At 35.6% G+C, this 14,448-nt stretch overlaps 1 protein-coding gene across 1 annotated transcript in view; it reads left to right on the top strand.

Moving 5' to 3' along the window:
* LOC124369647 (protein O-linked-mannose beta-1,2-N-acetylglucosaminyltransferase 1-like) overlaps positions 1 to 12,801 on the top strand; it is a 28,675-nt gene extending 15,874 nt beyond the window's left edge. Inside the window, exons 5-8 of the mRNA XM_046827699.1 lie at positions 3,752 to 3,931; positions 5,632 to 5,848; positions 10,433 to 10,560; positions 12,787 to 12,801. Of these exons, the coding sequence (XP_046683655.1) occupies positions 3,752 to 3,931; positions 5,632 to 5,848; positions 10,433 to 10,560; positions 12,787 to 12,801 (540 nt within the window). The remainder of the gene's footprint in view (positions 1 to 3,751; positions 3,932 to 5,631; positions 5,849 to 10,432; positions 10,561 to 12,786) is intronic.
* The last annotated feature ends 1,647 nt before the right edge of the window (positions 12,802 to 14,448 follow it).

Genomic DNA, 14,448 nt, shown 5'->3' with positions numbered 1-14,448 from the left:
ATATAATGTACATTTTGCAACCTAGTCAGCCAGTATAATTTAATATTATTTTTATCCAATGTTCCGGAACTAAATTATCGGCGGAGTAACTACCTAATTGGCACGCGGATGAACATTTTCTTCTAACCCTTTGTAGCAGCCCAACTATGTGACCAAGCAGACCTCGCGCACTTTGTCCGCGAGTTTACGTGTCCCATGTGTCTCACAGCTCACAGGGCACATATTATTTGAGTAGATGGCCACCAGTTTATTAACTTCTACTCATCGTCTAGTAACCACCGACTAGACATAACCCTTCTTAGACTACAGCGCCATTGTCTCGTGCCAAGACGCCAACACCTGGGTTGTGAGTCTACACATTGCGAAGGGAAGTAAAATCTTAATGTCTTATAAAGTAAAAACATCGTAGGCATAATTTCAGAGAACATTGGATATTTTAGGCCCACCTAGAAGATATACATTTTTAGTTCTTGTATTCTAATTGGCAGCAACGTGGCAATACATACATTTCATTTACCATCTAAAAGTGGTGCTTGTAAGTTTTAATAAATTAAATTGAACTTATGAGTAAACTTTGCAATTCGAGTAATTATTACTACGACCTCAGAAGTCACCACCCCCATGTATTATCGTCATACGGTACATCTTCAAGAGATTGTAAGATTTATCTGAAGGAAAAATACTAAAAATAATGACTACAGATTTCTTTCAATGAGGCTTGTAAAGAGTACAGATGAGAATAACTCCAAAAATGGAATACTCTACTCTTAATCCTTGATAGTGCCTCTCCAATCTGTACAATGCTCCTCATGCAACCTTGGAAGGTATGATGCAAGCTTTGATGGAACAGGTGGCTGCTCTGGTACAATAACTCGCCACAGGGAACAGACATCTCTTGATGTTAACTGGGGATTCTCTTAAAGAGATCCAGTCTCCATGTATGAAGGTAAATACAGTCTCTGGCAAGAACTCCAGTTGCATTATGTTACAGAGATAAAGTCCGGCATAATCTAGATCAGCAAAAACATGCTCTATCAGTAGAGGAAAGGAAGAAACTCGCTGACAAATTTAAGAAGACAATCCAGACAAAAGTAGATAATAGGTGCAAGGTGCCTGTAAGGAACACAAATCCATTCTCATCCAGGTCTTCTTAAGTGTCTCTACCTGAATACCTCATCAATGAGGACCCTTTGCTTTTACAAACAGAATTTGAATTATACATGTGTTTCTGTCCTGTACCAAAACACAAAAATAATATATATTTCCAATTCTGCCTTTTCTTCTGGCTCCTGACGGTCTGTAGGATCTTCTTAACCAGCTCACACCTCCTTTTGGTTGGTGATTTCAATGGTCACCATTGCTCCTGGGGATTGAGTCATTTCAGTTAGAGGGGTAACATGCTAATGGGATTGTGGGATGAAATGCAGAGTCATTCTCAATGACGTATTTTCAACTCGCATGTGGCTGAGCACCAGCATACGGTCGGCTATCGATCTATCAATCTACAGTCTGACTTTGGCATCCATCCTCTGGTCTATACTATCTGATCTGTCTGATTGTGCGCCTGTAGCTATAGCTCTTAAATCCTTTTCCTCTCCAATTAATTGATCTCCCAGTTCGAAAATTATGAGAGCAAATTTGAAGAAATTCCAAAACAATCTAAAATTCCAAACCAATAACTATCTAACAATAGACATTGGGTGAACTGAATAAAAATAATAATCTACTGTCTAGACTTAACAGTAACTGAAGTGAATAAAAAAGAGCTAATTCTAATTAATAACTTGCTCGCCCAGAACAAAATTAAAATTTTAATGGGTGGTACTACTAGTAGAGTAGAATCTACGTGGAAGTCACATTTTATGGTCAAGATACAAGTAACGTTTGCTTTTATAAAATATCAGATGTACTGATAGCACAACCATAACTGTAATACATTTTTTTGCCATTAAAAATAATGATTTATTCCCTATTGTTGTTAACAATATTTGATTTTCATTATACTATGCTGTATCAATAGTTTTTATATCTGCTTTTACACATCTTTTTAGAGGTTGAAAATGAAGATATTCTCTTCCTAGTCTGTAAAGTAAAACTGTTTTCTGAGCTCCACCAGATTTAAAATTATAACAAAATATCAGTTTGTATTAAATGAACAGTTAACTTCAAGTATTAATAATTAGAGTTTTATTTAGTTTAAGTAGCTAATAATTACTCCTTTCAATCATAAAGAAGTTTCATACAAGTGTCATAATAAAAGTTTCTTCAAATGTCAATTAATTGTTTCAATTTAAAATTCATTATACTATAAAAATAAGTACTATATGTTACTCCCTTGTAAGGTTTTATTTGAGTGTTGCATTGTTTCCTTGAATTTGTAATACACCCTCGGAATGAGACATCTTTTCTGATTTTTAGAGTGTAATAAGGTCATCATCATTTTTCAACAACGCCAAACATAAGCATTAGTTTTTTAATATTTTCTGCGGTAGCATAAAACGTTATTGATTTATTTTGAATGTTTGGCATTTTTGGAGAACATTTAATTTTTAACATTTCAATTCTGAACATAATTTATTGAAGCCTTTGCATCATAGTTGCAAAATTAGTGTAAAAGGAAGTTGAATTGAATGAATAAATTAGTAATGGAAATTTTACAAACTTAGATTGAACAGACTGGCCTGTTTGTTGGAAGAAGAGGATTTAGATTTTAATGTACCAAAGTTGTTATCGATTAAGTAATTCCCTTAATGGGTTGCGATTGGCAACAAATCAAGTCCCTGGCATGGTCGGATTTTACTCTAGCAATAAGTTTTTATGTTCAAAGTTATTTAATTTACAATAATTCTTCAATTCTGGTGGGCCAATAATCTTTAAAATATAAGTATCTCGAAGTTCTTGTCTGTTATTTATAATTTTATGGTTTTAAAATGTTTAGCTGTTATAAAACTGATATTTTTTTGTGAATTAAAGGGAACTCCATATTGAAATGTTTTTAACATCTGTTTCATTGAAAACACTATTCAAAAATTCTAGTTGCAATATTTTTTGAAAGTTTTATTTGTTTTTGTAATAAAATTTGGTACTTTAATTTTTTAGGTTCAGCATGCTTGTTACTTAAGAACTACTAAATAAAAGGCATTCATGGTCAGACATGCAAGATTGGAGAGTTAATAATTTGTTATGTGAAAGATGTTATCAAAAATTGTATCAATACTGTGCCTCCTGTGTCAGATCTTAGGTTGACATCTGAAATAGTTTGTCTTAAATTGTAACAAAACAATAAAGAACAACATATGGTATTAGAGTTGTTTCCTTATCTTTATATGTTTGGGGTTTTTTTATTGGTTTATTATGACAGGCATAAATAAGATTAATATACTCTTAGAAGGCTGTCAAACGTGTGATTTTGAACATTATAGCATTTAAACTACTACATAAAAGGCATTCATGGTCAGACATGCGAGTTCGGAGACTTAATAATTTGTTAACATATCCTGGGGGCGTGCCTTCGGCCATAGCTTAAGTTGGAGGGATGGAAAATTTTTTCCGTACGCTTAACCCATTTAGATACGCCTTTGGTTTAAAAAATATGTGTAACAAATAATTTTATATTATATATATTTAGTTATTTATATTTTGATTAAGATTTTATGAAATTAATACTATGAACACATAAAAGGATATTGTTTGTTTGAAAATGAAATATGAGCCTCCTCTACAAGTATTGAGTGTGTAATATTGTGTGCAGATTTTAGAAGATGCGGAGAAGAGTGAAGGACGGGGGATTCATGTGCTAGTGCTGAACCAGGCGACTGGTAGTGTCATGGCCCAACGGATCTTCGATACGTATTCTCCGCATGAAGACGAGGCCATGGCTCTCTTCCTCAATATGGTGTCCGATGGCAGGATTATCATCTTTGCTATCAAGGTAGGTCTAATACACAAGTGCCATCCAGGGAGTGAACAATTTTTCTTTCTCCCTCACACCACTGAAGTAAAAAAAGTGAAATTATTGTCTGTCTATATGTATGTATGTGGGTGTCAATTGTTTGAAACACCAAAAATGTGTTTTCCAAAAATTCTTTATAAAGTATTTTTGTAAACAATTCATAACTAGTTTTTTTTTTTATTTTTTTATTTTTTTATTATTTTTAAGTTATAAAGCGAAATCTTTTGTTTTGTTTTACTTCTTATTAAACGTACTTTACAAAATATATTAAGCAAAATAATGTCATGAAACTTATCAATATATTTGATATATATATATACAGGGTTTTCATAAATGAATGGTGCAATTTTGAATGCTTATAAACAATTTGCTATGCAAGGTAGAAAAATATGGTTGGCACCTCTGAATTCTTCAGCTCAATTAGTTTTATTGCTCTGTGTTAGAAAGCTGTTTCATTGTTGTTGGTTAAATTGTGCAATAACTTCAAACATTTGATTCTGATCTAGAAACATGTTTTCTGATCAAGAAAAGCCAAGTGTGTGCTATTGTTTAGTGAATTAAGGTCTTCTGTTTTAGTGCAAAGGGCTTTTAGACATGCTAGAGAATTTTTGTTTTCCTCAAACGAGTTTTATAATGTCAATATGGTGTATTTTCAACAAGATGGTGCGCCACCCCATTATAAGGACTTTGTTCGTGATGCTTTGAATGACAAGTTTGGACAAAGATGGATAGGTCGAGGTGGCCCAATAGCATGGCCTCCTAGAAGCCCGGATTTGACTCCATGCGATTTTTTTTTGTGGGGATACGTGAAAAACATTGTTTATTCTCAGAAGATCCGTGATTTAGCTCATTTAAAGGAAAGGATTTATGAGGCAGTATCATCGGTTACAAGAGACATGCTGCACAGTGTATGGGCCGAGATCGACCATAGATTAGATGTCTGCAGAGCTATCGGTGGTGGACACATTGAAATGTACTAAATGTATCGGTATAAAATTGTTTTTAACGAGGATTCTAATGAAATAAATATTATATATATATATATATATATATCACAAACACACACACACACATATATATATATATCACAAACACACACACACATATATATATATATATATATATATATATATATGTTTGTGTACCAGCAAAATCATGGTTTTGTACCGAAAATGTGTGCACCGCAGTGCTATACTGCAGTCCGTCTTACAGTAGAGTTGTGTTGGTAATTAATTTATGTTCTCTTTATTTTTCCTGAATTGCATAAATATATTTTCCAAACATCGCCACAGGGAAAATTAATAGGTATATATAATTTAATTTATATATATATATATATATATATATATTGAAAGACACAGAGATATAAACAAATAAGCTTAAAATAGCTAGCAGCAATGAGCCTTCACATTTTTTGCATATTTCGCTGGCGACAAATTGTGCTAGATCACAGCAGCAAGTAAATACAGTTGGTGACAAAAAACCATCATCATGGCACTCGGAGTTATAATACTATATTGCAGTGTTTTATACTTGGTTTGAAAATGAACTTGAAGATTGGAAATGTTCGGCCAGGATTGGTAAAAAGGTTTAGAGTGGCCTCCCTGAACAATCTGTAAAAATCGTCAAAGTAATTCACGCAGAGGGGTTGTTAATTAATTAGGGTTTGACTGTTTCAGGATGAGGGAACGTTTCAAATGAAGCAACCAGCACGTGAGCTACTACACCGACTGGGATCGCGCCGCGCACAACTCATCTCCTGGCGTGACATGTGGGCGATGGTCGCGCAGAAGGCTGTCAGGATGTATGGGGAATCTTTCAGCAAGAGCACTGACTTCAATACATGGGGAGCATCAGTGCTGTTGAGAGCACAGGTGCCTCTAGTCTCCGTGGAAGGTAGGCATCTTTTACTAAATTACTAGTCTCAACTAAATTGGTTTTCGATGGAAGTTACTCGGGTTAGTTCACAACCTGGAAGCAGGATCAGAGTCAGTGGAGAACCCCTAGTCTCGACTAAATTGGCTTAGATGGAAGTTACTCGGGTTAGTTCACAATCTGGAAGCAGGATCAGAGTCAGTGGAGAACCCCTAGTCTCGACTAAATAGGCTTAGATGGAAGTTACTCGGGTTAGTTCACAATCTGGAAGCAGGATCAGAGTCAGTGGAGAACCCCTAGTCTCGACTAAATTGGCTTAGATGGAAGTTACTCGGGTTAGTTCACAACCTGGAAGCAGTAGCAGAGTCAGTGGAGAACCCCTAGTCTCGACTAAATTGGCTTAGATGGAAGTTACTCGGGTTAGTTCACAACCTGGAAGAAAGACTTGCAACAGTGGATCAACAAGTGCAGTAATATCTGTTAACTTCTACCACCAAAATGTACAAAGTCTGTCTAATAAAACTGGGATTTTGGATAAGGTTTCCAGTAACTTAGACTTGGATGTTCTGTGCTTGACTGAACATTGGCTGTCAGCTGGTGAAATTAAGGAATATGCTTTAATTAATAGCCTACAACTTGTATCTTACTTCTGCTGTGAAAATAAGACTCACGGGGGTGTTGCCGTTTATACTAAACTCTTTTCAACTAAAGTGAAGGTAATGTATGATTTAAATAACTTATCTGTAGAACTTGACTGTAAACTTGCTTGCATGGAACTGATAGATCATAACCTATTCTTTGTGGCTGTGTATAAAAGTCCATCTGGCCAAATCAACTCTTTCTTTAAGATAATGGAGAAAGTGTGCCTGTCATTAATTACGTTGTAAGATCAAAGTGTAATGAAATCAATGTAATTGTGCTGCATCCTGCAACATCCAGCTTGAAAATGTAATTTAAATATACGAATGCTGTACCTAACTATTGAAAGGTGTTTAACTCAGAGTATAAGCTGAAAACACAGTGGTACATTTTAATATGTTTGTTGTTACTGAACTAAATTAAATCCAAAAGAGTATGGAGCTAGAACGCTTGGGACGGCTCATTCCACTATTCCAATACGCGGAATGTCTGTAGCTAGTTGGCAGGAGTGGCCCCTCCAGTCCATTCTCTCTCTTTCTCCCCGAGGTTTTTACTCAATTTTTAAGTATGACAGCATGACTGTGCAAATTCATTAATGCGTATTAAATGTGCTCTTATTTTAACACTCCAGTGCTTGTGTGGATTGGTGTAACGTGAGTGCTCTCGGGAGTACTGTTGCACTCCATTTTATTTCATAGTTTTGGTATTTTCAATTTAAGTTTAAGGTGTAATAACGTGCTCATACACATGTAATTTACTAAAACAAAAATGTATTTACATTTTCAGATACACAACATACTTAAATAGAACATAATAATAATAGTAATAATTAGAATTTAAGAAATTGATGAGTTGTTAACAAATAATTTTGCCTTTTACGTGGAAAAATCAATCATCAGCTCTTAAAATAGACAATACAAACTATAACTAAGCTAGAAATAAACTACAAACTGAAACAGAGGATTCAAAATTTATTTACCTATTCAGCACACTCTCCACAAACACTTTTTGAATGGTCGGGACACACCCACTTGTTGCACTTGAAACATGATTTCCTCGAGTTCTTGTTCCTTGCTCTGCCGCAGAGGTAACATCTCCCTTGTACAGCTGTTCTCTGAGGTTGAGGTTGACCAGGTCCTTCGTTGTCCAGCTTCAATAGAAACTTTCCCCTTGTTCTTATCTGTTTAGGAATCATGTAAAGGCTAACTCGATGCTCAATGTGGTGTTTCATTAGTTGAAATGACAGGTTCTTCAAAAAGTCCAATCTGTTTACAAAAGCAATGTTTTGGTTTGCTTTATAGACATTCAACGCATTAACACCTCCAACGTTGAGTATGTGGAAGAAGAGAGTCAATGGCCAACGTCTTGAGTTCCTGGAAATATCATATTGTCGACACACTTTGTCGAGGATATCAACACCATATTTTGTGTCGTTATAGTCGGTAACTATGACTGGCTTCTTGTCATCCCCAGTTGCTTCATTGATTGCAGCATTGTCATGTATAGAAGAAATCATCAAAACAGCTATGTTTTTCTTTGGCACATAAGACACCAAAGTGCAGTTTTTCTGGAAGCCAAAAACACTACTTTTTATTTATCTCTTTGACTCGGGTAAGAAATCTGGAGGCACTTCTCGTTTGTTCTTCCTCAATGTTGCTAACATCGTTAGTTTGAATTCTTCTCGTAGTCTTATGACTAGGGGCACAGCTGAACCAGTTATCAGAAGTTATGTTCCTGTTACTTCCTTTTACAGGATCTACTAATCATACAACCAAATCTGAAATGTTGCTGCTAACTCGATAAGGGCCATCAGGCTGTTTGCGAACAAAAACTTCCAGATTTGTAGCGTAAAAGTTTGAAGTAGATACTGAGCAAACACTTTAATCCCATACTTAGCCGGTTTGTTGGGCATATATACTCGAAAGGGGCAGTTTCCTCTAAAAGCCACCAACTGTTCATCGAGTGTCAGGTAATCATTTGGTTTATATGACCTCTTTCAATTGAAGACAAATTTTTCAAAGATTTCTCTGAATGCAGTGAAAATATCAGTTGATTTTCGTTCTTCTCGGCTACGAATGTCATCAAACCTGAGGTAGCGTAGTAAAAATTTAAACCGGTTCAAACTCATTGCAACGTACACTAATTCGACTCCAGTACCACTAGTGTTGTCCCACATATCAAACAAGTTCCTTCTTCCACCTTTTAGAGCACAGGCAATGTACAAAATTCCAATCAGGGCTTTCAGTTCACGAACATCTGTTGGCCTGGAATCTCTCTCTTTCAAAGTTGGTCCTAATTTTGGCAATATAAATATTGGTGTATTCAACAATTTTTGATATAATTTCTTCGTCAATCATATTCAAAAAAGCCTGCACAGGTGATTCAGCTAACTAGCATTACCTTGCGGTCCCGGTCTGTGGAAGACTGGGAGGATGTTGTGCCTAGGAGTGCGGGATGTTCTTGGTGTTTGTGGGTCAATATACCATCTTGTTTCTCAATCTCTTCCTAAATAAAATTCGGGGTTTACAAATGGAACTTGCAGTGGAGCCTGTGGACGGGGTAGCGGAGATTCCACCTCTAGTGCCTGTTCTTCAGGGCCTTCAATTTCTGCCACAATTCCCGAAATATCCATTTCATGAACACTAACATCTTCGGAATCAGAATGGCTTTCAACTTCAGGTCTGGCGTCATCTTGAACTTCAATATAATCAGTTTCTAGTTCATCTTCCTCACCCACTATACAGTCAATGTCTTCTTCCGTTTCAGCTAACCAACGTCGTAACTGTTCACCGTCAGCCATTGTTATTTTCTAACACAAATATATACTTTATAAACAGGAGAACAATGTCAAAATTAATTGCAATAAAATCACAACACACGTCTGTCAGTGAAAAAAATGGAACGTGGATGCTCGCGTGGAGTGCAGTGGCAATCCAAAACTGTAGCACTAGAGAAATAAATCAATAGAAAATAGACAAGTGCGTAACGGCTGTTGCCACTAAACTGAAGGGTGCCGGGGGAGTTGGGGAGAAGGTATTTGACCGCTCAAGGTCAGCAGTGCTGCCAACTGCGTTTTTTTAAGAAAAAGAAATACCTGGAGTGCTATTGCACTCCACGTGAGCATCGGAGTGTTTACTTCGAAGATTGAAAGTAATCTCTATAGGCTACTGAATACATACTATACTTGTTAGTGAACTAAACGTGTATAAGAAATGCAGATGTTAAAGAGAAAGAGATCAATATTGACAGCCGCCTTGTTATCAGAGTGTCATAATCTTAATTTCATATAAATTGGCAATACCACTACCTTTAATATAATCCTCTCCGGACAAATAAAACCTAACTTGTTCTGCTATAATTCTGTTAGTGGATGAAATCAAGGCATTGCCCTAATATTATGTGTATTGTAAATATGTAAAGTGCAACTAAATAATGTAGCCAGTTTTAGGCCTAGTTTTTATATTAAAACATACATTTTGGTTACACAAGACTTCAGAACCTGCTAAAGGTAGGCACCCACAGTGTTTGAAATAATCTAAAACTTTTTATATCATCTGTTGTCTGGAAATAAAATACAGAGTCGATTTAAATAGGCATTGCCTGTTTTATAGTTTATCATTCAAATTACCTTGTTTTCTTATTTATTTTAACATAAGCAAAAATTTAATTTTTTTCAATTAATTGAAGTAGAAAAAAAGGTTATCAAACAAATGAAATAAGTTAATAAACATACATGTAACAAAATAAATATGATTTGATGCATCAACTACTTCAAAATATATTAAACTGGGGATTTTTACTTAAAACATTTTTTAAAGTATTTAATTAAAAATTAAAAATATAATTACTGTAACAAAAAGAATTTTTTTAGAGATCGGGCTCATGTTTAGTGAAAATATAAAACAGGTTGATAGATGTAAAATGCTGGTACGTTGCCAACTATCAGTGTGTTGACCTTTGTTACAGAGAGTGAATGTGAATGGGAGCAGACAGAAGAGAATGTACGCCGACAAGAGTTCTGCAACCACATAGAGGGTTACGGCAGTGTCTGTAGCTGCTCCGAGCCAGCTCTCCTCACATTTGACCCTCAGCCTGTGAGTTACTTGTATAGATAGATCTGTGTGGTATCTATGAGTTAAAGGCCGTCCTGGCAAATCACAAATTTGAGGTTATTAACGTATTCTGCTCATCCTCCTGAACAAAAATATATATAGTTTTAAGGGGTGCAAATGAAAAATAACATGGTTTTAGGAGGTATATACATAAATAGTTATTTTTACTATTTTAATGTTGTGTTTGTGTGCTGTGTGTCTCGATATCCGTGTACAATGCTATCTGTGGCTGGGACTGATATCGTATCTGTTATCTGAGCGCTCCGGGGCTGTGGTCCAGTCCTTCACAAGATAACGTATACTGTAATTCGGATCGAGTGAGGGCTTGTCAATTATCAATCAACCATCCACTAGTTCGACGAATTGTAGTGAATTATTGTTGGAGTGTTTTGTCGGGCATGTTTGGAGTTAACGTTTTGACCGAAACAAGTTTATTCCAGTAATGGTTTTAATGGTAAGTGTTCCTTATTACTGTTCATTTTTATATTAATATTGGGTTTTTACATGATTTATTATGTTTTCTTACACTTTACATACATTTCTTTGCGTTAATTTTCAATTTATATTTCTAATCAGCCTCTCTAGAATTTAATATTTTACTGATAGGTACTATCTCAAGGGATGTTTTTTTTTCGTTGACATCAGCGTGGGATAGCACCAAATGTGCTGCCGCAGCCCACGCTGATGGCCGGAGGCATTCGTCTCCACCCGATAACAACTAATTAATTTGTTGCTCAGAATTAAGAAAAACTTCGTTCATTTGGGTCAAAATTCTGCTTATTTCAGTATTATTTTTCGTTTATGTTTCCAAAGATGGTGACGCATCCGATGACGTCATCATGAGGTTGAATTACGGTGACCAAAGTCACATGATGTACAACATAGAAATATTGCTCCGCGCGTGAACAGTTGTTCCATTTTTTATGTTCTACAACTTCGTTATTTCTTATTTTAATCCCGTAAAACCCTATATTGTTTTGTTCAGTAGGATGATTCCCTAAGATAAGTTAAAAACTATCTTATGTATGACAACGGCTGATAGCATATCTCTTATCTGAGGGCTCCATGGCTGTGGTCTAGTGCTTTATTAACTATCATAGGCTGTAGTTCAGAGCGAGTGCATGTGAGTTTAATATTATGGATCAATCATGTGCTAGTTCTAAAAATTTTAATCCAAACGAATTATGTTTGTTTGAGTGTTTTATCGGACATGTGCAAAGTTTATGTTTTAGCCGAAGTAAAATCATTGCTTTATTAATTGAACATGGTGTTTTAAAAATTAGTGTGAGCTTATTGTATGGGTTTTTTGTTGTTTTTAAACGTTTTAAATGCTGTAATATTTTCTACCTATGATGGATAGTTTTCTGATAGGACATGGCTGACGTTAAAAACGTTTTTTAATCCGGTGACCACTTTGTTGCATTTATAGCCGCCGCGACAAAGAGACATTTCGTGGAGTTCGGGGTGTCAGCACATTCAGTGGTAGGCTGGTATTCGTTATGCCACAAAGTTTATATCCACCATATTACTACATCATTTAGAAAAACTGGTGGTCCTTTGAGGGTTGTAGAAATTTATGAGGAAAAACAAGATCACTTGAAGCCCTGTGCGGATATACAAGGAAATACTGCTCTTTGCGTAAAAATTGTATCCGATTTTCATGTTCTACATCTTCGTTAGGTATCTATGAGGTTAAAGGCCGATCCGGCAAATTACGAATTTGACATTATTAACATTTTCAGCTCATCCTCCTGAACAAAAATATATAACAGTTGTTCCATATTTTATGTTCTACAACTTCGTTATTTCTCATTTCCACCTCCTGAACCCTTTATTGTTTTGTTGAGTAGGACAATTCCAATAAGTTAATAATGCAAAACTTGTATTTTGCCACTTCAGCCATTAATTTCATAATTACCATCTGTGTAACCTAACATTCATTGTCAGTAAGCTACAAACCTCTGTTTCTCGTAATTTACTCACTTTGCAGTGAGAAATTGCCCAGAATTGGTTTTAACCCTTTGGGATCGGGAAGCCACTGTGTGGCAACATCTTATATCTCGCTCACTTCGGATTTAGTCTCAGGTGGTTGTCCTCTCAGCACAAACAATTTACAAAGCTTATTAGCTGCAAAGTTGAAACTTTTGTCATTTGGTTATTTATTATTTGCTTTTAAATTAACAAAGTGATGTGTAATTTATGTTATAGATTGACCAGTTTTGAAAGTATTTTGATTCTGCAAATAAAAATACAATCAGTCTCAATTAGATCTCTAGTATCAACAGAATATAAACTTGTTTCCACATTTTGAGCTTCGTCTCCACCAAATGCACTAATATTTTATTAAATAGATTGTATATACTGTATCAGCTACAGTGACACTGACAGTCCGATAAAAAATAATTCTGAACGATGTTTACTATAGCATGTGCTGCAAATAGAGAAATAATAATTTAGTTACTTAATATTAATATAGTGGGCCACATTTAGTGGCCTGAGGAACTGAACGGCCACTAGGTGTGGCCCACCGAGCTGAGGGACAGGATGTGGTCATAAATTAATGACCTGACTGATCTGAGGCAGAGAACAGACATCCAAAAGTTGTGGCCAGGTGATATGAGAGGCCAATCATACGAATTTAATGGTGATCCCAAAAGGTTAATAGACATTAAATGTATATAACCTACCTGTTGTGCAGTCTGTCAAGGTTACTTTCATACCCAAACCCTTGAGTCATTATCAGTTTACTGCAATCTCTGCTATTGCACTTGATAATGTTATTACAAACATATTAGGGGTGGAGAACTTCATTATCACAGACGTTTCTGCTGACCATGACGCACAGTTAGTCATTGTAAAAAACTGTACACCGGTGCTGCCTCACAGTGCCACAGCAATCTGTAGGCGCTGTGAGCGTTGATGCGATTGTTTATTCGGTTGTGTTGGCGCTGTGAGCACTCGGCCAATTCTGTGGCGCTATGCGCCAGTCTCTACTTGGTGGTATCGCATAGCGCCACAACCTCCTATTGGTTCAAATTTATTAAATAAGAACCTTGGAGGGGACACTTGATGCAGGGGAAATATCGTTAAAAACAAAAAATTGTTTATGTGAGTGATTAGAGATGGGAAATACTGTTCTTTGTCAATAACCTATTACCAAAATAACGTGGTTACTTCGTGTTACGTTACAGTAACTTATTACAGTGGTAACATGTTACCAGCTGACTCACGCTCAGTATTAGCATCATGCTGTTACTGAACTGACCTTAGTAAGTTGTAAGTAAACTGGGTCAGACGATTAAATCTACGTGTGTGGGGCTATTTAGATATAGTATACGGAAATTTAACAGTCAGATTTTTAACTGTCAATATTTCAATTTCATAAAAATATGATACACAGATTGTCTTGAAACTCCTCTCTACATAATTTCTTAGATTACAAATATTGTGGATATATTATATTATTTATGATCATATCTTGCTTGGTTTTCCCTCTTTGTATATTTGTCCCTGGAAATTACATAGCTCAAAAAATATTTGTTTTGATGTAATGTGGCTTGAATATTTTATCGTAACAAATTGTTGCTTAGGTGATAGTTATAAAATTGAGTGAGAGCCATATGCTATATAACATGTCTTATACATACATATCTTTGTCTTAACTAATAAATCGTAAGGTACCCGATTATAACTATTACATTAATAAACACTTTGGATATTATTATGGTATGTTTTTAGTATTTCTATTTTGATAAAGACAATTATCTGGTACTGGATATATCTTTTCTTATGTGTTCTTATGCTTCTCTATCTAGAATTCTTAGTTGTGGGCCTAATTATTCACAATGGAATATACAGTCAAACCAATAT

This window comes from Homalodisca vitripennis, chromosome X, assembly GCF_021130785.1.
Source record: "Homalodisca vitripennis isolate AUS2020 chromosome X, UT_GWSS_2.1, whole genome shotgun sequence".
Classification (NCBI taxonomy): Eukaryota; Metazoa; Arthropoda; class Insecta; order Hemiptera; family Cicadellidae; genus Homalodisca; species Homalodisca vitripennis.
This window is presented reverse-complemented; position numbering and strand designations above follow the sequence as displayed.